The 25548-nt window shown below is 45.4% G+C and overlaps 1 protein-coding gene across 1 annotated transcript in view; it reads right to left on the bottom strand.

Annotated features, from left to right (window-relative positions):
- LOC118966656 (von Willebrand factor A domain-containing protein 7) overlaps nucleotides 1–20844 on the bottom strand; it is a 21232-nt gene extending 388 nt beyond the window's left edge. Inside the window, exons 1-18 of the mRNA XM_090210073.1 lie at nucleotides 20666–20844; nucleotides 19474–19684; nucleotides 19156–19292; nucleotides 17077–17221; nucleotides 14706–14799; nucleotides 13797–13928; nucleotides 13473–13659; nucleotides 12720–12889; nucleotides 12464–12576; nucleotides 12169–12285; nucleotides 11736–11924; nucleotides 11362–11494; nucleotides 10934–11086; nucleotides 7611–7703; nucleotides 6671–6939; nucleotides 6230–6363; nucleotides 5804–5963; nucleotides 1–696 (exon numbers count right to left, since the gene is read on the bottom strand). The exon at nucleotides 1–696 is cut by the window's left edge and continues 388 nt beyond it. Of these exons, the coding sequence (XP_090066199.1) occupies nucleotides 295–696; nucleotides 5804–5963; nucleotides 6230–6363; nucleotides 6671–6939; nucleotides 7611–7703; nucleotides 10934–11086; nucleotides 11362–11494; nucleotides 11736–11924; nucleotides 12169–12285; nucleotides 12464–12576; nucleotides 12720–12889; nucleotides 13473–13659; nucleotides 13797–13928; nucleotides 14706–14799; nucleotides 17077–17221; nucleotides 19156–19292; nucleotides 19474–19659 (2814 nt within the window). The 5' untranslated portion in view covers nucleotides 19660–19684; nucleotides 20666–20844 and the 3' untranslated portion in view covers nucleotides 1–294. The remainder of the gene's footprint in view (nucleotides 697–5803; nucleotides 5964–6229; nucleotides 6364–6670; nucleotides 6940–7610; nucleotides 7704–10933; nucleotides 11087–11361; nucleotides 11495–11735; nucleotides 11925–12168; nucleotides 12286–12463; nucleotides 12577–12719; nucleotides 12890–13472; nucleotides 13660–13796; nucleotides 13929–14705; nucleotides 14800–17076; nucleotides 17222–19155; nucleotides 19293–19473; nucleotides 19685–20665) is intronic.
- Nucleotides 20845–25548: the final 4704 nt, after the last annotated feature.

Raw genomic sequence — 25548 nt, 5'->3', positions numbered from 1 at the left:
CTACGTCTTCTCCCACATGCTGACCTCTAACGTCACCTACTAAGGAAATTAACTCAATAACATCATGTTCAGCAGTTAGATGCGACAACAAAACATTATTATTAAAATGGTTTTTGAACACTCTAATATGTTTAAAAGCGTGATAGCTGTACTTTTAGTTCATGGTTAAAGTAGCTTGTTGACCAATTTGCGTTTCTCAACGAGTTCAAAGCACGTGAATGAATCCAACAGGTATTTACAACTTCACAACGGGCAATTTCCACCTTCACACTTGGTTATTAACGCAGCATTAGATCAGATAAGTAAGTCTCTGATGGACGTAGTGAAGAAGGCAGAGACCAGCAGACACACCAACAGTGGGAGGGACAGAGCCATGGAGGGCGGTCCCGCGTTGCGGACGATGGAAAACCGGCAGGTGCCGACATTCATGGCTTTGTCCACCGCCACCAGCTCCACTGTCAGAGAGCAGCACGAAGCGTTGAACGCTGCTGCAACGACCATCTGCTTCAGGTCCGTGTGGGTAAGGTTGCCCACTCCCTGGCGGTGTGTGACTCTGGTGATGCCCGTGCCATTGACGCCATCAGTCAGGTTGGCAGAGAGCTGCCAGAAGGCGGAGCTGCAGGCTGCTGGGTCAGCTGGGCAGTCGACCACCGAGACGCTGACCACCTCACATTGGGGAGGGGTGAAATCTGTCACCTTGGTGGGGGGGGGGGGGGGGGGGGGGAGACACAGAGAGAGAGGGAAAGAGGTCATGATCATGATTTTTTTGTCAGGAACATACACAGGATGCTACCCTCTACAACATAACCTTCACTCCAAATCAAACTCAAAACATACAACCTAATTTTGGACGGAATTACGGAATCACCTGGAAGGATTACAACTACCAAAGATTATTATTCCAACGCCATACAGCAAATGCTCTAGAAAACAACAGAAACCTGAAACACCATCAAACCTGGAACTGAGTGAGTAATGTTTAGTCTGAAGCTATATTTTATTTCCAAAAGCCAAGAAGAAAAATACATTACATTACTTTATAAGGACTGAATGATAAATTGAGCGAGAGGTGTCAATGCCCTTTAGCCCAACAATGGCAGGAGAGTCGAACAGTCTACTCCAACCAAATGGAGAGGCCTTAGAAGCTGCATCCCGCTGTTCAGATGTAATTAAAATACAGTACCCTGTGTATGTAAAGAATGAAAAGGCAAGAAAAGATCCCAAAATGAAGCTCCTTGTGGAAAATCAAGAGACACTTTTTTGCTGACTATTATAAAAATGGGAACATCCGCAACCTCATCTTCCACACAAACCATGCCCTGGCATGGCACAGTGCTACACTAACACACTACCCCTCTGTTAAGAGGGGGGGTGTTAATGAGGGGTAGAAAATCAAGATTCTAGACAGCGAGGACTCAGAGTCAGCTAATATAAATATCTATAAGTCTGGAACAGGTACAGGTCAACCTCAAACAGTTTCAGACTTTCACCTAATCAAAGAATTTCCCAGCAGGAGAAGCTCTCCCTAGACCCGAGCGGGTCAGACCAGACCTCTTCATTATATAACCCCACAGACGAGCAACTCCAAGCGGAAGGTCAACCTTCCAGCACAGAGTACTACTCCCTCACTGACACGAAGGATACATTCACCCAGCTGGAGGTAAAACAGGTGGAGCTGGAACAGCAAGGTTTTACACTCCAGTCAGCACAGACCCAGACAACAGTCCAGCACAACAACACCCCTTAACCAGACCCGGAGAGCTGGAGGTGGAGAGATATGTATCTGCACTCTGGACCGTGGTGAGACAACTTCAACAATATAAAAAGCAAGAGCAGGAGAAGAACAGAGCACTAGAGGAGAGGATCAGACTGATGGAGGAGAGGATCAGACTGCTGGAGGAGAGGATCAGACTGATGGAGGAGAGGATCAGACTGCTGGAGGAGAGGATCAGACTGATGGAGGAGAGGATCAGACTGCTGGAGGAGAGGATCAGACTGATGGAGGAGGGGGTGAGGGGGATGGCGGGTGACAGAGAACAACCCACTGGAGAGGTGGCCAGCAGAAGCCAGCAGAACAGCCCACCTCAGCTCCCGACAAAAGTCAAGACACCACAGCAGAACAGTCCACCCCAGACCCTGAACATAGCGTCGACATCACAGCAGAATAGTCCACCCCAGACCCTGACCATAGCGTCGACATCACAGCAGAACAGACAAATGAAGAACCCCAAGCCAAGGGGATCTCACCCCCCCCCCCCCCACACCCACTGAGGACATACACAATACACAGATTGTATACCTTATGGACTCAAATGGGAAATTTATAGAAGAAAATAAACTTTTTTCAAACACACAGTCTCTAAACTCTGGTGTCCAAACACCCAGCGCGCCCTAGACCTTCGGTCTGAGGACCAACTATGTTCACCTAGCCACATAATAATACACACAGGCACAATTGACCTGAGAACACAGCAAGAAAGGGTGGCCACAGCACTGAAGGGAGTGATTGAAAAATCTTCTTCTACTTTCCCCAATGCACAAGTGGTTATCTCCACCCTGCTACCACAAAAATACTTCCACCCTGCTACCATACAGCGGGTAAACACAAGTATTTCCCATGACTGTGCCTCAAAACCAAATGTTTACCTGGTCCACCACTCCACCCTGGACTTAAACAGCCTTTATGTTCAGGTCCACCTAAACAAGGCAGCAGTGTGCCACCTTCACCCGGACTCCAAAGGACATCACTCTCAAACGCAGCCGCAACACTTCACATAGGAGAAACAGATCAATAGACACCCCAACCAGACCAGCGAGACACACTCCCAGACCTGTTGGACCCCCCCAGAAGTACACATAGAGGACACATGCCGAGAGGGCCAACATCCAGACCACAACACCACCAGACACATACACAGCCCCACCCCAACCACCCCAACCAATCAACACCCCCACAAGTCAACCATGTCCACACCCCATTTAGGACCCCTCAGATCAGACCTATGCCCTAACTGCCCACCCCATGCACCCCAACCCCGGTACAACAGACCACATATTCACACTACACACCTTAATTGACAAACAAACAAACTAAAACAAAGGCAAAGTCTTCTCATGCTTTGTTGATTTAAAAAAAAAGCCTTTGACTCAATTTGGCATGAGGGTCTGCTATACAAATAAATGGAAAGTGGTGTTTGGGAAAAATATATGCCATTATAAAATCCATGTACACAAACAACAAGTGTGCGGTTAAAATAGGCAAAAAACATAAACATTTCTTTCCAAAGGGCCGTGGGGTGAGACAGGGATGCAGCGTAAGCCCCACTCTCTTTAACATGCATTACATAATATGACATTTGAAATGTCTTTATTCTTTTGGAACTTCTGTGAGTGTAATGTTTACTGTTCATTTTTATTGTTTATTTCACTTTTGTATATTATATTACTTCACTTGCTTTGTCAATGTCAAATGTCACTTGCTTTGTCAATATGTTTCCCATGCCAATAAAGCCCCTTGAATTGAATTGAATTGAGAGGGAGGAGAGAGAAAAAAGAGAGAGAAAGAGGAGAGACCGTGATCATGATGATGAGGGAGAAGAGATGAGGAAAGTAGGCTATTTGGAAGTGGAGACGGGCCATATAGTGGAGACGGGCCATATAGTGGAGACGGGCCATAGAGTGGAGACGGCCCATATAGTGGAGACGGGCCATATAGTGGAGACGGGCCATATAGTGGAGACGGGCCATATAGTGGAGACGCCCCATATAGTGGAGATGGCCCATAGAGTGGAGACGCCCCATAGAGTGGAGACACCCCATATAGTGGAGACGGCCCATATAGTGGAGACGGCCCATATAGTGGAGACGCCCCATATAGTGGAGATGGCCCATAGAGTGGAGACGCCCCATAGAGTGGAGACGCCCCATAGAGTGGAGACGCCCCATAGAGTGGAGACGCCTCATATAGTGGAGACGCCCCATAGAGTGGAGACGCCCCATAGAGTGGAGACGCCCCATAGAGTGGAGATGGCCCATAGAGTGGAGACGCCCCATATAGTGGAGACGGGCCATATAGTAGAGACGGGCCATATAGTAGAGACGGGCCATATAGTGGAGACTCCCCATATAGTGGAGACGCCCCATAGAGTGGAGACGGGCCATATAGTAGAGACGGGCCATATAGTAGAGACGGGCCATATAGTGGAGACTCCCCATATAGTGGAGACGCCCCATAGAGTGGAGACGGGCCATATAGTGGAGACGGGCCATATAGTGGAGACGGGCCATATAGTGGAGACGGCCCATAGAGTGGAGATGGCCCATAGAGTGGAGACGGCCCATATAGTGGAGACGGCCCATATAGTGGAGACGGCCCATATAGTGGAGACGGCCCATATAGTGGAGACGGCCCATATAGTGGAGACGGGCCATATAGTGTAGACGGCCCATAGAGTGGAGACGGGCCATATAGTGGAGACGGCCCATAGAGTGGAGATGGCCCATAGAGTGGAGACGGCCCATATAGTGGAGACGGCCCATATAGGCCTCTCAGCTCTCTAGTGTATCTTTATCTATACCTCTACTATCTTACATTTCTACACCCATTGTTATGTCACATTAGAATGTACACACAGGGTTCTATACAACTATTAACAACTATTAACAAATATTAACTCAACATGTAAGGTGTTAGTCCCATATTTCGTGAACTGAAATAAAAAATCACAGAAATATAAAAACAAAAAGTGTATTTCTCTCAAATGTTGTGAACAAATTTGTTTACATCCCTGTTAGGGAGCATTTCTCTTTTTCCAAGATAATCCATCCACCTGACAGGTGTGGCATATAAAGAAGCCGATTAAACAGCCTGATCATTACACAGGTGCACCATGTGCTGGGGACAATAAAAGGCTAATTTAAAATGGGCAGTTTTGTCATACAACACATATTCCTGCATGCTGACTGCAGGAATATCCATCAGAGATGTTGCCAGAGAATTGAATGTTAATTTATCTACCATAAGCCGTACCATAATTTTGTTTTAGAGAATTTGGCAGTACGTCCAACTGGCCTCACAACCGCAGACCATGTGTTGTGTGTGCGAGCTAATTTCTGATGTCAACGTTGTGAATAGAGTGCACCGTGGTGGCGGTGGGGTTATGGTATAGGTAGGCATACGCTACAGATGATGAACACAATTGCATTTTTTATCAATGGCAATTTGAATGTACAGAGATACCGTGACGAGATCCCGGGGCCCATTGTCGTGCCATTCATGTTTCAGCATGATAATGCACGGCCACATGTCACAAGGATCTGTACACAATTCCTGGAAGCTGAAAATTTTGCAGTTCCATTGCCTGCATACTCACCAGACATGTCACCCATTGAGCATGTTTGGGATGATCTGGATCGACGTGTACAATAGCGTGTTCCAGTTCCCGCCAATATCCAGTAACTTTGGACAGCCATTGAAGATGAGTGGGACGACATTCTACAGGCCAGAATCAACAGCCTGATCAACTCTATGCGAAGAAAATGTGTCGCTCCGCCTGCGGCAAATGGATGGTCACACCAGATACTGACCGGTTTTCTGATCCACACCCCTAAGTTATCTGTGACCAACAGATGCATGTCTGTATTCCCAGTCATGTGAAATCCATAGATTAGGGCCTAATGAATTTATTTAAATTGACTGATTTCCTTATATGAACTGTAACTCTTCAATATTGTTTCATGTTGAATTTATTTTTGTCCAGGATAATATATTTAAATATATATCTGTACATATATCTGAGGTTACCTTGGTGACGACAGAGAGGCGCAGGACGGCGTAGTTGGAGTCGGACGCCCCGGGGGCCACAGCCTCGATGGTCAGGGTGACGTCTGTTCCTGAGGGTGTGTTGGCGGGCACCGTGATGGTCAGTTCACCGGTGGCGTTTCCTCCGGTGGTCACATCGATGCTGATAAGTTAGCAGCAGCAACGGGTTAGCATTAAGTGTCAATACAAGTGATGCCAAGAGAGGACAATAATTAGTCATGTTGAGTCATTTTGCTAGCAGAGAAGAAGCTAATTTTAACCAGATAACCTGGTCCCAGATCTGTTTGTGCTTAAATTGCCAACGCCTATGGTCAATGTGCCACGTGACAATGACCATAGGAGTTGGCAAGACAAACAGAACAAACAGATCTGGGACCAGTCTCAGGATATTCCAGCCCTGATCCCTACCTGCCGGGGACGTTCATTTTGAAGTCTCTGTCGTTTCTGGCACTGATTGTGTAACTGCCTCCAGTGGCGTCGGTCATGACGGTGAAGGGAAGGGTGAAGGGTTTACCAGGCTCCATGCTTCTGTCCACCACAGCCTGAGAAGACAAGAACAACAAGATCTGTTGAGTAGTTGTTGTGAGGTCCACTTTTTGTTTGTTGGCCCATTTACAGAGACACATTTCTGTGCTTAGAAAGTCCATGTTGTAATTTATAAGTAGGCCCACAGTACTACATGTTTAGGGAGTAATAGTCAGTCACGTTTTTCTTTCTGATATGGTCTATAATTGTCTATGACCATGGTCTTTGTCTAACACTATCCCAACATGCAGTATAGACTCCTTCACGATTTACAAATGAAAGCCGTTTTTCAATGGAAACAGGAAGTGTGTCATCATCACTTACCTTGATGGTAACCTTGGAGACAGACATCTGAGTGGTGGACTGTCTCTGGAACACGGTGGAGGAGACCACATCTGTCCCGTTCAGCAGCACCACAAACTCCCCCGCAGGGACATTGGTTACCGTAACTAGGATCTCCCCGTTGCCCATGTCTTCCAGGGCCCCACTTACGACCTCTGACCCTGACACTGTCACCAAGGCAACGTTGGCCACCTTGACAGAGGCTGGGCCCTTTCTGCCCAACACTGATACCAACAGCATGGCAGGCATACCTGGGAGAAGGAGAGAAGAGAGGAGGAACGGAGGGAAAGAGAGGGAGGGAGAGAGAGAGAGGGAGAGGAGGACGAGTGTAGCGGTAGGGAGAGAAAAAGGGAGATTGAGAAGGGGACGAGTGTAGGCGTAGGGAGAGAAAAAGAGGGAGAGAGAGAGGAGGACGAGTGTAGGGGTAGGGAGAGAAAAAGAGGGAGAGAGAGAGGAGGACGAGTGTAGGGGTAGGGAGAGAAAAAGAGGGAGAGAGAGAGGAGGACGAGTGTAGGGGTAGGGAGAGAAAAAGAGGGAGAGAGAGAGAGAAGGAAAATTATCTTGAAGGGTGTGGCTATGTAACTGTTCACATCGATTATTACAAATTACAATTAATGGCTTTTTATGACTTTGATTAAGTAGGCTTTATACATAAACAGAATGTATTGTTTCGACCCACACAACATCAAAGAGGGCCAGCCTACTTTCTGATAGAGAACACATCGATGCAAAACCTCTCGCCAAACGATGTGCGCAATGATCATAATGATCGCAAAGATCAAGCCTCTAACGGCTGTAATGAAGTGGCAGCTGCATTCATGTAGATGATGTCGCCATGATGTCGCCATAGTAAATTTGTGATTGACAGATTACCTGGTTGATATGGTAATGATGATTTTAAGATGATGTTGTAGTGTTTTACCTGCTTGTGGACGGCCAGAGATGAGGGCATATCCTGGATGAGGTCCATCGAAGGTCTCCACAAAGTCATAAATGAAGGCAATGGTACTCTGACCTGGACACACACACACACACACACACACACACACACACACACACACACACACACACACACACACACACACACACACACTCAGTCAGGGCTGTATTCTCTCCCTTCTCTCATGGCTCTAACAGACCTGGGGTGAAATACTTTTTGACATATTTGTACATGATTTAAAATAGTTACGGTTAGGGTTAGGTAATGAGTTAGCTAAAAGGGTTAAGGTAAGGGGAAGGCGTTAGCAAACATGCTAAGTAGTTGCAAAGTTGCTAATTAGCTCAAATTGTTCTGGTGATTTATTAACAAGCAGCCTTTGGGATGCTAGACGATTGTGTAATACAGCCACCCATCCACCACGACCAAACATCCCTCCTCCTTTTGTTTTCGCATTAAGAAACCTTCTGTCTGATGTAACTATACCAAACATAGCATACATTTGAAGTCTGAAGTTTACATACACTTAGGTTGGAGTCACTAAAACTTGTTTTTCAACCACTCCACACATTTCTTGTTAACAAACTATAGTTTTGGCAGTTGGTTAGGACATCTACTTTGTGCATGACACTAAGTCATTTTTCCAACAATTGTTTACAGACAGATTTTTTCACTTATAATTCACTGTATCACAATTCCAGTGGGTCAGAAGTTTACATACACTAAGTTGAATGTGCCTTTAAACAGCTTGGAAAATTCCAGAAAAAAATGTCATGGCTTTAGAAGCTTCTGATAGGCTAACTGACATCATTTGAGTCATTTGGAGGTGTACCTGTGGATGTATTTCAAAGCCTACCTTCAAACTCAGCACCTCTTTGCTTGACATCATGGGAAAATCAAAAGAAATCAGCCAAGACCTCAGAAAAACATTTCTAGACCTCCACAAGTCTGGTTCATCCTTAGGAGCAATTTCCAAACTCCTGAAGGTACCAAGTTCATCTGTACAAACAATAGTACGCAAGTATAAACACCATGGGACCACGCAGCCGTCATACCGCTCAGGAGGGAGACACGTTCTGTCATCTAGAGATAAACGTACTTTGGTGCGAAAAGTGCAAATCAATCCCAGAACAACAGCAAAGGACCTTGTGAAGATGCTGGAGGAAACATGTACAAAAGTACCTATATCCACAGTAAAACGAGTCCTATATTGATATAACCTGAAAGGCCGCTCAGCAAGGAAGAAGCCACTGCTCAAAAACCGCCATAAAAAAGCCAGACTATGGTCTTGGTCTTGTAGTAGATTGTTTCACAGGTGGCAGACAATGTGAGAAGGCTTGTGAACTATATTTCCATTGTATCTGAGAGGAGGAGGAAGGACATTTATGACGAAATGAGCGGTATATAAACCTTTGTACATGGTATTATGACCAGAGCTCTCTAAATAAACATTCCTGACAATTGTAGCTGGGCCTCCGTCTGATTCAACCAGTTTCCTGGAAATTCTGGGTATCAGGCTGAGTAATCAATTTAAATTGGGTTTATGAACACTGAGAACTTAATTCTCTTGACATTACCTCAATTACATCGACGAACCTTTACCCCTGAAAATTGACTCGGAACCAGTTTTTTTCTTGCTTTTTCTTACTTACTTTTTAAAACTCTGAATTGTTGGTTAAGGGCTCATGAGTAAGCATTTCACAGTAAGGTCTACCTACACCTGTTGTAAACTCAGCAAAAATAAAAACATCCTCACTGTTAGCTGCGTTTATTTTCAGCAAACTTAATGTGTAAATATTTGTATGAAGATATCAAGATTCAACAACTGAGACATAAACTGAACAAGTTCCACAGACGTGACGAACAGAAATTGAATAATGTGTCCCTGAAGAAAGCGGGGGTCAAAATCAAAAGTAACTGTCAGGATTTGGTGTGGCCACCAGCTGCAATAAGTACTGCAGTACATCTCCTCCTCATGGACTGCACCAGATTTGCCAGTTCTTGCTGTGAGATGTTACCCCACTCTTCCATCAAGGCACCTGTAAGTTCCCGGACATTTCTGGAGGGAATGGCCGTAGGCCTCACCCTCCGATCCAACAGGTCCCAGACTTCTCAATGGAATTGAGACCCGGCTCTTCGCTGGCCATGGCAGAACACTGACATTCCTATCTTGCAGGAAATCACGTAAAGAACGACTAGTATGGCTGGTGAAATTATCATGCTGGAGGGTCATGTCAGGATGAGCCTGCAGGAAGGGTACCACACGAGGGAGGAGGATATCTTCCCTGTAACGCACAGCGTTGAGTTAGCCTGCAATGACAACAAGCTCAGTCCGATGATGCTGTGACACACCTCCCCAGACCAACTCCAAATCGATCCCGCTCCAGAGTACAGGCCTCGGTGTACTGCTCATTCCTTTGACGATAGACGTGAATCCGACCATCATCCCTGGTGAGACAAAACCGTGACTCATCAGTGAAGAGCACTTTTTGCCAGTCCGCAGTCTGGTCCAGCGACGATGGGTTTGTGCCCATAGGCAACGTTGCTGACAATGATGTGATGTCTGGACCTGCCTTACAACATACCTACAAGCCCTCAGTCCATTCTCTCTCAGCCTATTACGAACAGTCTGAGCACTGATGGAGGGATTGTGCGTTCCTGGTGTAACTCGGGCAGTTGTTGTTGCCATCCTGTACCTGTCCCGCAGGTGTGATGTTCGGATGTACCGATCCTGTGCAGGTGTTGTTACACGTGGTCTGCCACTCCGAAGACAATCAGCTGTACGTCCTGTCTCCCTGTAGAGCTGTCTTAGGCGTCTCACAGTACGGACATTGCAATGTATTGCCCTGGCCACATCTGCAGTCCTAAGGCACGTTCGCACAGATGAGCAGGGACCGTGGGCATCTTTCTTCTGAGTCAGTTGAAAGGCCTCTGTAGTGTCCTAAATTTTCATAACTGTGACCTTAATTGCCTACCGTCTGTAAGCTGTTAGTGTCATAATGACCGTTCCACAGGTGCATGTTCATTAATTGTTTATGGTTCATTGAACAAGCATGGGAAACATTGTTAAAACCCTTTACAAGGAAGATCTGTGAAGTTATTTGGATTGTTATGAATTATCTTTGAAAGACAGGGTCCTGAAAAATTGACATTTCTTTTTTTTGAGTTTATTTGGTGCATGTGACACATTTGAATGGATTATTTAAACCCAGGGCTGGGCTCTGTGTGTATCCAGGCTACAATCTAGTGTTGAGCGTGAGCATTTCACACATATTTAATAGAACAGACATATTTCTATTGTAACTCACCAGTGACCTTCAGTGTGTAGGGCTGGTTGGAGTTCATGCTGATTTCCCATAATCCTGTCTGTTTGTTGGAGGCCAGACGGACCCGGAAGAGGTTGCCCACCGTCTGGACAGTCCCCAGTTCCCCGTTGACCTCATTCTGTTTCTGGGTCACACCTGTAGGGGCAAGGAGGGTGACAGTCAAATAGGATGACAGTGAAACATACTGTCAATGGGATATACCTGGTTCATGATACCTTGTTGAAATGTGCTTTGTGCTTTAAAAACATTAAGATACATACGTAAACACGCAAAACAGGTCAACTGTAACCATTAAGGAGGGAAAACTAACCTTAGATCAGTGTCTAGGGGAAATGTCATCCTATTCAGTTAGGTGAACTTTTACCTGAAAACTGATATTAGATCAGTGTGTAGGTGTTGGAGGTTCCCACCTGCAGGGTTCTTCAGGGTGAAGGTGAGGGACTTTCCAGTGATGTAGATGGTGATGTTGTTCAGAGACTCGTCCAGCAGGAAGGAGAATGTCTCAGCTTTGCCTGGGTTCCTCGCTCGCTGTAGGACTGTCACCTGAGGAGGAGGAGGAGGAGGAGGACAGAATGAGAGAGGAGGATAGAAAGAAGAGGTGATGTAGGGTATGTTGTTGTTTTATTGTAACGTGGAGGATTTAATTTTCATAGATATAACAATTATGTCTAGGCATTTCTAAAATTCATTATTTATAAAGCACATGTTTTTTAATTGATCAAGTTTTGAATTATTCCGAATCAACTACTGATCTAAATCAAAATGGCCACCAGTGTTGACTCACCAGAGCGGAGGTGGAGGAGTCGATGATGACGTCAGTGGCCTGGGGCAGATTTTCCTTGGTGACTCCAATGGCCTGACCACCAGACGCCAGCGCCAAGTCCTTGTAGGTCTCGAATGTAGCTGCCCTGGACTCTACTCCACGCCTCCTCCTTCTAGCACCAGCACCATCACCAGTCATGAAGAAAGACACCTGGAGAGACACATAGGTGTGTTAGAGAGAGTTTGCCTGGTCGTATTCATTAGGCACCAAATGAAGAATGAAAGAAAAAAGGGAGTGACTACCTCTCCAATAAGAATGGCTTGTTTAGTTTGCCGTTGGAAAACATTTTGCTGCGTTTTGCTACTACTGTCCTAATTAATAAGATCCTGAACTGCTGGACATGGTTTCTTCTAAAACAGGAAGTGTTTGAGGAGGTGTTTGAGAAAGTGCTCACAGTTGACTTGGTGCTCCTGATCAGGGCCAAGATGGTGTCCCTTAACCCAATGTCCTTGGCAACGGCATCTGTGAAAACATAGATGTGGGACGACGCAGGGGCACCGGTCAGCGCCAACTGGAGAGAGAGAGAGAGAGAGAGAGAGAGAGAGAGAGAGAGAGAGAGAGAGAGAGAGAGAGAGAGAGAGAGGGGGGGGGGGTGCTTAGTTTCTTTATTTATTGTCAGGTGCACTATAAACAAAGAATGGGACTATATCTGAAAGCTGATTGGAATATAGCCATGTCAATCACTGTACCTGTAGGCCTGATAAGCACATCTCAGGGAGGTCTCCGCCTCCATCAGCTTTGAGTTTAGCGATCTCTGTTTTCATAACATCAGGGTTTGTCGTTCTTATCAGGGGTCCGAACTCTACACACACACACAAACACACACTGATCACTAACCACTTCCTGACTTAACCACACATCACACAGGCATTTCGGTGACTGCCAGAGTTTGTCAGTGATGTTTTGCTAAGGAGAATGCTTGGTGGAGTGTAAAGCCAGCTTTACTTGGGTCATTGAATGGGACCAGGATGTACTGGGAGGGCTCATCCTGCGTTCCCTTCTTGCTGTCGATGATCTCATTGACGACTCTCTTGGCTTCAAGGATGTCATCCCTCATGCTCCCCGTAGTGTCGATCACAAAAGCAACCACTGCCGATCTCGCTATGCCCATGAAGCTGTGGGAGAGAGAGAGAGATAAAGAGATAGATTGTGAGTAACTTCAACATGGGTAATTCCCTCTTCCCCCCTCTCCACCCCTTCACCCCCCTCTACCCCTCTCTTCCCCTTCACCCCCTCTCCTCCCCTTCTCCCCCCTCTACCCCTCTCCTCCCCTTCTCCCCCCTCTACCCCTCTCCTCCCCTTCACCCCCCTCTACCCCTCTCCTCTCCTTCACCCCCCTCTACCCCTCTCTTCCCCTTCACCCCCTCTCCTCCCCTTCACCCCCCTCTACCCCTCTCCTCTCCTTCACCCCCCTCTACCCCTCTCCTCTCCTTCACCCCTCTACTCCTCTCCTCTCCTTCACCACCCTCTACCCCTCTCTCCCCCTTCACCCACTTTCCTCTCCTTCACCCCCCTCTACCCCTCTCTTCCCCTTCACCCTCCTCTACCCCTTCCTCTCCTTCACCCTCCTCTACCCCTCTCCTCTCCTTCACCCCCCTCTACTCCTCTCCTCTCCTTCACCCTCCTCTACCCCTCTCCTCTCCTTCACCCTCCTCTACCCCTTTCCTCCCCTTCACCCTCCTCTACCCCGCTCCGTACCGTAGGTAGTTGTTGTCACCGGCGGCTCCCCGGATGTCGTCCAGCAGCCGGAGGGTTGCGGTCGTTGCCATGGTGACAGCAGCAGTGTGCAGGGCCACGTTGTCAGAGCGACGCTCATCCTTGCTGATGCCTCCACGAGGAACCTCAGAGCTGGTTAGGTCAGCTGCACCGCCATGACTACACTTACCTGGGGGAGGAGAGGTGATGATGGTGTTATACAGAGAGTGTGTGGGTATCTGGGGAAGGTAGTGTGTGTGTGTGTGTGTGTGTGTGTGTGTGTGTGTGTGTGTGTGTGTGTGTGTGTGTGTGCGTGTGTGTGTGTACCTTTAGGCTTAGCTGAGGACAAGATCCCCATGTACCCAGAGGTGAGTTTCTTCTCATTAAGGATGTTAGGCAGGATGGAGTTGGAACAGAACCCCCCACTGACACAGTCACTGCAGGTCGGGGTTTTAACATCTACCGGACCAAATCACAATGCTTTCTTATAAAATAACAGTTAACTAAATTGTCAAGGGACATCATTTACCACCACAAATCATTACCCCCCCCCCCCCACACACACACACACGCACACACACACACATACATACACACACACACACACACACACACACACACACACACACACACACACACACACACACACACACACACACACACACACACACTCTCTCCTAAACCCTAAATGGGCGTGGTCGTCCTTTCTCTTACCCATAATTCCCTCAGACTCTTCAGCTTTATCTCGCTCTGTTGAACATAGGAGATTATATGTGTTTGTTTCCCTCTCTGTCTACCCTTTAGACTCCCTGTAAACAATTAATGACCTCACTTTCGCATGAAGCCAGAGGTGGCAGCAGATTTCTCTCTTTGTCTCTCCTTTTTAATCTGCTATCGTACTTTTCTCTAACATTCCAAGCACGCCTCCCTCCTTCCTTCCTGCAATACCACCCCCCCTCCTTCCCCCTTCATCCCTTCCCTACCACCCCCCTCCCTCCCTCCTTCCTTCCCTTCCCTAACACCCACCCTCCCTCCTTCCTTCCCTGCCCTATCACCCTCCCTCCTTCCTTCCCTGCCCTAACACCCACCCTCCCTCCTTCCTTCCCTGCCCTATCACCCTCCCTCCTTCATTCCCTGCCCAACCACCCTCTCTCCTTCCCTGCCCTACCTACATCACTCCAGTTGGATCCCATGCCTCGCTGTCCTCGTTGCTGCATTAACTCAAGCCCTCCCTACCTGCCAGGTTTTCCAGTGGGAGATCGGGGCGGATCAGGTTGGCGTAGGGTTCAGTGTATCCCAGATCCACCCAGTTACTGTGGCTGTAGAAATCCTGACAAAACACAAACATGTGTTATATACCAAGTCTGTGTCTGTGGGAAAGTTATCTATCTAATTCCCTATTACAGACACCTCTAGACAGAAGTTAACTTGGTTCAGATGATAATACTTGAGCCAAGGTGAAATATGAAATGAGAAATGAGGTGACATGTTTTCTCCCCTCCCCATCTTCCTCAATCCTTTTAGTCCTTACCTTATCTCCCTTCATTCCTGGAAGTTCAGACTTTCTCCCTCTTTCCCTTTCACCCCCTTTCCCACTCATCTCTCTCCCTCTCCCTCTCCCACTCCCCTCTCTCCCTCTCATCTCTCTCCTCCTTCTCCCACTCCTCCCTCTCCCACTCCCCTCTGTCCCTCTCCACTCTCTCCTCCCTCTCCCACTCCTCCCTCTCCCTCTCCCACTTTCCTCTCTCCCTCTCCTCTCTCTCCCACTTCTCCCTCTCCCACTCCCCTCTCTCCCTCTCCTCTCTCTCCTCCCTCTCCCACTCCTCCCTATCCTGCTTCCACTCCTCTCTCTCCCACTCGGACTCCTCCCTATTCCTCTCTCTCCCACTCCCACTCCTCTCTCTCCCTCTCCCACTCCTCCCTATTCCTATCTCTCCTACTCCCACTCCTCTCTCTCCCTCTCCCACTCCTCCCTATTCCTCTCTCTCCCACTCCCACTCCTCTCTCTCCCTCTCCCACTCCTCCCTATTCCTCTCCCTCTCTCTCCCACTCCTCCTTCTTCCTCTCTCTCTCTCTCTCTCTCTCTCTCTCTCTTCCCTCTTTCTCCCTCTCCCACTCCTCCCTATCCCTCTCTCTCCCTCTCCCACTCCTCCCTATCCCTCTCTCTCCCTCTCCCACTCCTCCCTCCCTCTCCTTCTCTCTCCCCTTACTTGCAGACAGGGCTCTAATCACGCTGGTGCGACAAAAATATTTATTATTATTTTATTTATTTATTTGTAAAAAAAAATGTCTTTAACCTTCATTTTACTAGGCAAGTCTTAAAAACAAATGTTTAATTACAATGATGGCCTACCGGGGAACATTGTTCAGGGGCAGAGAGACAGATGTGTACCTTTTTAGCTCAAGGATTCGATCCAGCAACATTTCGGTTACTGGCCCAACACTATAACCGCGAAGCTACCTACCGCGCCATACACAAGTTAGGAGCACAACAAAATATTTAGGAGCACTAGAGAAGAGTTGTACTGTGTGCAGTCCTCTCCCCAGTGTCTCTCTAGCTACTTGTACTGTGTACAGAACTCTCCCCAGTGTCTCTCTAGCTACTTGTACTGTGTACAGAACTCTCCCCAGTGTCTCTCTAGCTACTTGTACTGTGTACAGTACTCTCCCAAATGTCTCTCTAGCTACCTGTAGTGTGTACAGTCCTATCCCCAGTGTCTCTCTAGCTACCTGTACTGTGTACAGTACTCTCCCCAGTGTCTCTCTAGCTACCTGTACTGTGTACAGTCCTCTCCCCAGTGTCTCTATAGCTACCTGTACTGTGTACAGTACTCTCCCCAGTGTCTCTCTAGCTACTTGTACTGTGTACAGTCCTCTTCCCAGTGTCTCTCTAGCTAACTGTACTGTGTACAGTCCTCTCCCCTGTGTCTCTCTAGCTACCTGTACTGTGTACAGTACTCTCCCCAGTGTCTCTCTAGCTACCTGTAGTGTGTACAGTACTCTCCCCAGTGTCTCTCTAGCTACCTGTAGTGTGTACAGTACTCTCCCCAGTGTCTCTCTAGCTACTGGAAATGTTTGCATATCCCCTCTTTCACCCCCCCCCCCCTCTCTCTCCTCTTACCTGTAGTGTGTACAGTACTCTCCCCAGTGTCTCTATAGCTACTGGAAATGTTTGCATATCCCCTCTTTCACCCCCCCCCCCTCTCTCTCCTCTTACCTGTACTGTGTACAGTACTCTCCCCAGTGTCTCTCTAGCTACCTGTACTGTGTACAGTCCTCTCCCCAGTGTCTCTCTAGCTACCTGTACTGTGTACAGTCCTCTCCCCAGTGTCTCTATAGCTACCTGTACTGTGTACAGTACTCTCCCCAGTGTCTCTCTAGCTACTTGTACTGTGTACAGTCCTATCCCCAGTGTTTCTCTAGCTACCTGTACTGTGTACAGTACTCTCCCCAGTGTCTCTCTAGCTACCTGTACTGTGTACAGTACTCTCCCCAGTGTCTCTCTAGCTACCTGTAGTGTGTACAGTACTCTCCCCAGTGTCTCTCTAGCTACTGGAAATGTTTGCATATCCCCTCTTTCACCCCCTCCCTCTCTCTCTCCTCTTACCTGTAGTGTGTGCAGTACTCTCCCCAGTGTCTCTCTGGCAGCCTGGAAGTTCTCCCTTTGTATGTTGGCCTTGATGCTGGCCACCCCATCAGTTATAAGGCGCCTGCCCTCAGCAAACGCCTCTGAGTTGAAGTGATGGGCTGGGCTGTTATAATAAAGATTATGATCAATTGGTTTTATATAGAAAACGGCTATAAGAGTGATACACCAAATGTTCACTTGGACTGGCACAATAATGACAATGATTAATTGTTTATTAAGTTCATACATTAGAGCCACTAGAAGAAGGGTCATGTGACATGTGACATATGCTGGATAAGAAAACTAAGTTGTTTTTAAAACTAGTTAAAAAAAATTAAGAATCTGTTGCACTCCTGTGCTAATTCCACGCACTCCAAGCATTTTACATAATAAGTGAACCTCATTCTCTATCAATGGAGCACCAACCTGTTGAAATAATAAGGGAAACTCATTCTCTATCAATGGAGCACCAACCTGTTGAAATAATAAGGGAAACTCATTCTCTATCAATGGAGCACCAACCTGTTGATGTAATAATTGAACCTCATTCTCTATCAATGTAGCACCAACCTGTTGACATAATAAGGGAACCTCATTCTCTATCAATGGAGCACCAACCTGTTGACATAATAAGGGAACCTCATTCTCTATCAATGGAGCACCAACCTGTTGACATAATAAGGGAACCTCATTCTCTATCAATGGAGCACCAACCTGTTGACATGATAAGGGAACCTCATCCTCTATCAATGGAGCACCAACCTGTTGACATAATAACTGAACCTCATTCTCTATCAATGGAGCACCAACCTGTTGACATAATAAGTGAACCTCATTCTCTATCAATGGAGCACCAACCTGTTGACATGATAAGGGAACCTCATTCTCTATCAATGGAGCACCAACCTGTTGAAATAATATTTGAACCTCATTCTCTATCAATGGAGCACCAACCTGTTGACATAATAAGTGAACCTCATTCTCTATCAATGGAGCACCAACCTATTGACATAATAAGGGAACCTCATTCTCTATCAATGGAGCACCAACCTGTTGACATAATAAGTGAAACTCATTTTCTGTCAATGGAGCACCAACCTGTTGACATGATAAGGGAACCTCATTCTCTATCAATGGAGCACCAACCTGTTGACATAATAAGTGAACCTCATTCTCTATCAATGGAGCACCAACCTGTTGACATGATAAGGGAACCTCATTCTCTATCAATGGAGCACCAACCTGTTGACATAATAAGTGAAACTCATTCTCTATCAATGGAGCACCAACCTGTTGACGTAATAATTGAACCTCATTCTCTATCATTGGAGCACCAACCTGTTGACATGATAAGGGATCCTCATTTTCTATCAATGTAGCACCAACCTGTTGACATGATAAGGGAACCTCATTCTCTATCAATGGAGCACCAACCTGTTGACATGATAAGGGAACCTCATTCTCTATCAATGGAGCACCAACCTGTTGACATAATAAGTGAACCTCATTCTCTATCAATGGAGCACCAACCTGTTGACATAATAACTGAACCTCATGCTCTATCAATGGAGCACCAACCTGTTGACATAATAAGGGAACCTCATTCTCTATCAATGGAGCACCAACCTGTTGACATGATAAGGGAACCTCATCCTCTATCAATGGAGCACCAACCTGTTGACATAATAAGTGAACCTCATTCTCTATCAATGGAGCACCAACCTGTTGACATAATAAGGGAACCTCATTCTCTATCAATGGAGCAGCAACCTGTTGACATGATAAGGGAACCTCATTCTCTATCAATGGAGCACCAACCTGTTGACATAATATTTTAACCTCATTCTCTATCAATGGAGCACCAACCTGTTGACATAATAAGTGAACCTCATTCTCTATCAATGGAGCACCAACCTGTTGACATAATAAGGGAACCTCATTCTCTATCAATGGAGCACCAACCTGTTGACATAATAAGTGAAACTCATTTTCTGTCAATGGAGCACCAACCTGTTGACATGATAAGTGAACCTCATTCTCTATCAATGGAGCACCAACCTGTTGACAAAGTCTCTGTCCACCTGTCCGTTCTGTATGTAGATCTCATTCAGGGCAGATTTGAACTTAGCTGCTGACACTTCACCTGTTGCTTTGGGTCCCAGGCAGGCCTGGACCAGCTCCTCAGCAGAGTTACCCTAAAGGGAAAGGTCAGAGGTTAAAGGTTAGACATTCTGACACACTTCTCTATTTTCTTAATCTTGCTCTTTCACACACACACACACACACACACACACACACACACACACACACACACACACACACACACACACACACACACACACACACACACACACACACACACACACACACACTTACCGTGGGGGTGAAGTCTCGTCCCTCTGTCTCGGCGATGGTTCGGCACACCTCTGTGACCTTCTGTAGCACGGCTGTTCCCGTGATGCTGACGTGGGTGGAGGCTCCGCCCCCAATGGGAGCAAACGCCCAGGCTCCTCCTGATAGGACCAGGGCCAGGAAGGATACACCCAGCACCGGTGACATCATCAGTCTTTTGTGGAGTGGGGGGTGGCTGGTGGATGGAGGGGTGAGTGAGCGAGAGAGAGAGAGAGCAAGAGAGAGAGAAAGAGAAAGAGCATGAGCGAGAGAGAGAGAGAGAGAGAGAGAGGAAATCCCTGACTTAGCCCCTGTTGTTAAACCTCTTGGCCACAACCCAACATGTCCTATACTGAGGGTGTAGTTAGTATGCAGAAGCATCTTTATGATACATCAGTAAAATGTAATTAGACGTTGTCAAAACTGATTATAGACCAGTGCTTAGCCCCTGTTCTGGCACATACTGCATTTCCTATTACAGAGATGTATATTCCTAGGCTGTTATCCCCCCACCATACGTTATTCCCTGTTGCACAGTGTTCTCCTCAGAGATAGTGTTTGGCCATGGCTCAACTCAACCAGGGACGTTTGTACTCGATATCCCTTAGATGAATACCTTTAGTTCCCAGAGTGTTAAAAGGCGAACGTTGAACTGAAAGGCTGGTGGGAAATGGAACAATTCTGCTCCTTACTGCTGCTTTCTGTTTGAGATTAAATGTATGTCATATGTAGAATCCTATGTATACTATATATCATGGTCGTATAAATTATGTACAACCCTCTCAATCTGTATACATTCTTGGTTTAAAAAAAAAATATATATATATATATATATATATATATATATATATATATATATCATCCCAGGGTGTACACAGATTGACAGGATTGTACACATATGACCATTAATTGATTGTCTGTATTCAATTCATTTATTCAATCTTTCCACTGAACTGATAAATGTTGAGAAAATATATTTTGACAAAGCACCAAAAACTGAGAATATTGTTAAAACAAACAATTAAAAAAACGTAATATATTATAATCTAAGAACTAAAACCATTTACCATTTAAATGACAGATATAATGTTAACCAAAATGAAAATGAAGACCTCTGAATTGTTTTGTATTATCATAACACTAGTTATGTGAAGAAACCTTCTCAAAGCTTCCATACCGTCTCAGGTTATTTTAGCGTAGTTGGATCTCTTCCTCTTTCCCTGTCTCTGTTGCAGCAGTAACCCAAAGTGTAGAGGAACACTCTGGAAGATACAGTACACCTGTATATATACTGGACTGTACCGCCAGGCAGGGATGGAGGAGGGTGAGGTCTGTGTGTTACAGAACACACTAATCATTAACTTCTAGGGTTTTCCATGGCCACAACATGTCCAATCTTCTTATCAGATGTCAATCAATCAATGTGGACCATGAGGGGCAGGGCTACCCTGAACCTAACCTGGTAACAACATCATTACCTAGATTACCTACAAATCATTACCTACACTACCAGTCAAAAGTTTGGACATACCTACTCATTCCAGGGTTTTTCTTTATTTTTACTATTTTCTATGTTGTAGAATAATAGTGAAGACATTAAAACTATGAAATAACACATGAAACATAACCAAAAAAAGTGTTAAACAATTCCAAATATATTTTATATTTGCGATTGTTCAAAGTAGAGACCATTTGCCTTGATGACAGCTTTGCACACTCTCTTGGCATTCACTCAACACTCACACATAGGTCAGGATTTTCAATCTTTACTGACGATACTGGCTTGAGTAAAGCCAGTGTGTCTATGTATGAGGGTAACTCAACACTATACATGTCAGCTACTACAGTGACTGAAATGACTGCCACACTTAACAAAGAGCCTCAGTCAGTTTCAGAATGGGTGGCAAGAAATAATTCACACGCTAAAAACATTGTATTTGGAACAAATCATTTACTAAACCATAAAGCTCATCTAAATCTTGTAATGAATAATGTGGAAATTGAGCAAATTAAGGAGACTAAACTGCTTGGGGTAACCCTGGATTGTAAACTGTCATGGTCAAAACATATTGATGTAATGGTAGCTAAGATGGGGAGAGGTCTGTCTGTAGTGAGGTGCTGCTCTGCTTTCTTGACATTGCTATCAACAAGACAAGTCCTACAGGCCCTAGTTCTGTCACCCCTTGACTACTGTTCAGTCATATAGTCAAGTGCCTAAAAGAGGGACATAGACACATTACAATTGGACCAAACAGAGCAGCATGACCGACACTTAGATGTACACGGAGAGCCAGCATTGATAACACACATGTCAAGCTCTCCAGGCTCATGGTGGAGTAGAGATGAACTGCATCACCGCTTGTCTTTGTGAGAGGTATTGACAGGTTGAAATCACAAGCTGTCTATTTAAGTGACTAGCGCTCAGCTCAAACACCCATACATACCCCACAATACATGCCACCAGAGTTCTCCAAGTCCAAATAATAATGTGTTGTATTATATTATTGCATTTAATTGTGATTGGACCCCAGGAAGAGTAGATGGGGTCTTGGCAACAGCCAATGGGGATCCATAATAAATACAAATACACACACACAACACTGTATTCAGTCTTTATTGGAGGGATTATCCAAGCAGAATCATTACATATCTTTCTTTATTGTAAATCAGTAATGAGGTTTGAAAGAATTCTGAATGGTTTTATGGTACTAGTTTCACAGGAAGTCTGAAGAGAGGACTATTGATGTCAAAGAAGGTGATTACTTTGAAAGGAAACTTATTAAAGATATTTTTTCATTTTTTCCTTTCAGATGGTAACATGAATGACTAGAGAGAGGATGGCACTAACTTTAGGGTGGATACTTTACGGTATGATGACATTATTTCACAAGGCATGCAGACAGGTGATTGTGATTGCTATTTGGCGTCGATAAAGGTAATCAGCGTTTATTACCGTTCGTCACAGATAACCCACTGGGCGCACACTGGTTGAATCAACATGCTTTCCACTTCATTTTAATGAAATTACGTTGAACCAACGTGGAATAGAAGTTGAATTGACATCTGTGTCCAGTGGGTTGTCTGGAATTTTCTGAAGAGTTGTTTTGATAACCAGCGCAAGAAGCACCTGACATCAGACTCATTGACCCATCAGCTCACGTAACAGTTTCCATGGCAACATCCTATGTTCACAGGTTACATGTGTGAATATGCTTGTGTTTTAATATGTGTGTGTGTTTTAATATGGGCTATAGTGTATTTACAAGTTCACAGTCTCACAGTTCTGCTTAGCTGGGCAGCTCAGCCCAGTTTTATAACAGTAGTTAGAGGGCGAAGCCCCTTATGACGTCCCTAGGAAACCCTGTCCTGTCACTGCCCTGATCACAGATTACCAACCCATATTCACCTCTTTGACTCTGACCCCAGTCTGCACACACACACACACACACACACACACACACACACACACACACACACACACACACACACACACACACACACACACACAGTACCTGCTTTACCCCTGGGAGTGGAGGGGGCAGGAGACAGAGGGGAGAGGACAGTGACAGTATCAGATGGTTCTGCCAAGGCCCCCTTGGTAAGGTGTGTATCTGTTATGTTGTCATGGTAACGTTATATGACTCTGAAGGGTTAATAAGGGTTTGTGTTGGACAGGTCACAGAGTCAGTGATAGCAGCTGATAACTGATGTATGTTCAGTAGATACAGTGAAGATCATGATAATCACCACCAGATGGAGACAGAGAGGGCGTGTTTCTTAATCATGATAATCACCACAAGATGGAGACAGAGAGGGCGTGTTTCTTAATCATGATAATGACCACTAGATGGAGACAGAGAGGGCGTGTTTCTTAATCATGATAATTTACATTTGTTTGGTAAAAACAGCAGGATAAATACACACGTAGGTAGAGTCCAATCTGTGTTTGTGTTTTGAGTTTCAATGCTTTATTATTTCTAAATGAAATATCTATGAAATATGAATAACAAAAAAAAAAAATGATGCATTTAACTGATAATGCATCCATTTAAACTCTTAAACTCTTCCTGCATGTATCGTCATGTGTTTTAATGTTCCGTCTCCTTGATCCTCATATAATCTGTTCATTATATTAACCATACATGAGTTCTGCTTATTTCCCATCCGTATTACAATAACAGTGGATGTATGGACTTCGTTACTGTCACCACAATGTAAAAGCTGGGAACATTGATGAGGGGATTAAACATAAAGTTGGAAGCTACAGTCTGCGATTGGTACATACATTTTTGGACTTGTAAATTAATGACATATCTTCTTTTTTTTTAAATCACAGACCCCCCCCAGGCTGCCCTCATAAACTGTTTGATAACAGAATACAACCGTATTGTAATGAGAACCATGTTTTTATTAAATAACTATTACATGATATTTAGCAGACACTTTTATCCAAAGCAACTTGTTGTCACGTTTGCAAACACTTCACATATGGGTCCCGGGAATCGAACCCACAATCCTGGCGTTACAAACACTATGCTCTACAAACCAAGCTACAGAGGACCACACTATGTACAGGGCTGTATTCCGTCATCTGTAGTTTACTAGGGCCGGAGTGGTGATGTCATGTTGTTCAAGAGTGGTGATGTCATGTTGTTCCAGTGGTGATGTCATGTTGCTCCAGAGTAGTTATGTCATGTTTTTCCAGAGTGGTGATGTTGTTCCAGAGTGGTGATGTCATATTGTTCCAGAGTGGTGATGTCATGTTGTTCCAGAGTGGTGATGTCATGTTGTTCCAGAGTGGTGATGTTGTTCCAGAGTGGTGATGGCATGTTGTTCCAGAGTGGTGATGTCATATTGTTCCAGAGTGGTGATGTGATGTTTTTCCAGAGTGGTGATGTGATGTTGTTCCAGAGTGGTGATGTCATATTGTTCCAGAGTGGTGATGTGATGTTGTTCCAGAGTGGTGATGTCATGTTGTTCCAGAGTGGTGATGTGATGTTTTTCCAGAGTGGTGATGTGATGTTGTTCCAGAGTGGTGATGTCATATTGTTCCAGAGTGGTGATGTCATATTGTTCCAGAGTGGTGATGTCATGTTGTTCCAGAGTGGTGATGTCATATTGTTCCAGAGTGGTGATGTCATGTTGTTCCAGAGTGGTGATGTCATGTTGTTCCAGAGTGGTGATGGGATGTTGTTCCAGAGTGGTGATGTCATGTTGTTCCAGAGTGGTGATGTCATCTTGTTCCAGAGTGGTGATGTCATGTTGTTCCAGAGTGGTGATGTCATGTTGTTCCAGAGTGGTGATGTCATGTTGTTCCAGAGTGGTGATGTGATGTTGTTACAGAGTGGTGATGTCATGTTGTTCCAGAGTGGTGATGTCATGTTGTTCCAGAGTGGTGATGTCATGTTGTTCCAGAGTGGTGATGTCATATTGTTCCAGAGTGGTGATGTCATGTTGTTCCAGAGTGGTGATGTCATGTTGTTCCAGAGTGGTGATGTCATGTTGTTCCAGAGTGGTGATGTGATGTTGTTCCAGAGTGGGGATGTGATGTTACAGATTTGGTACATCGTTGCGCAAGTTAGGCTACACATCATGAAATATGAGACAAATGACAGACAGTAGTGTAAGCTACAAGTATCCAAATAGATTGAACATGAATATATGAATGAAATAGGCCTATTACCTAATGTATTTATATTTGAATGCAGTCATCTTTGTTTTTGTAGTCAACTTTGTTCTGAAGTTATCGGCACTCACAGAGAAATTGACAAAACACGTGATTCTATGTTTAGCAGACATCTTCGCTGTATAAAGTGACACGGGAGAGCAACAAAACATTTAACGAAGCACTTAGCTGTTCTACGTGTGGTCCGAGGCAGTGCTTAGACTACGAGTGTTTTCAAGTGCAACGTTAATAACCACGGTTTTGGGAAACAGCTCGGATTTAACGATGTTCCTACAAAGGTTCTGAAGATGAATTTAGCCTTAAGATGACTTTGGGAAACCGGGCCCAGGCTAGTTTCACACGGCTACTAAACTCCCTCCGTATCATAACAAAAC

This window comes from Oncorhynchus mykiss, chromosome 19 (assembly GCF_057628025.1).
Source record: "Oncorhynchus mykiss isolate SJ-2025 chromosome 19, ASM5762802v1, whole genome shotgun sequence".
Lineage (NCBI taxonomy): Eukaryota > Metazoa > Chordata > Actinopteri > Salmoniformes > Salmonidae > Oncorhynchus > Oncorhynchus mykiss.
The sequence above is the reverse complement of the archived record's forward strand: the minus strand, read 5'-3'. Positions and strand labels throughout refer to the sequence as shown.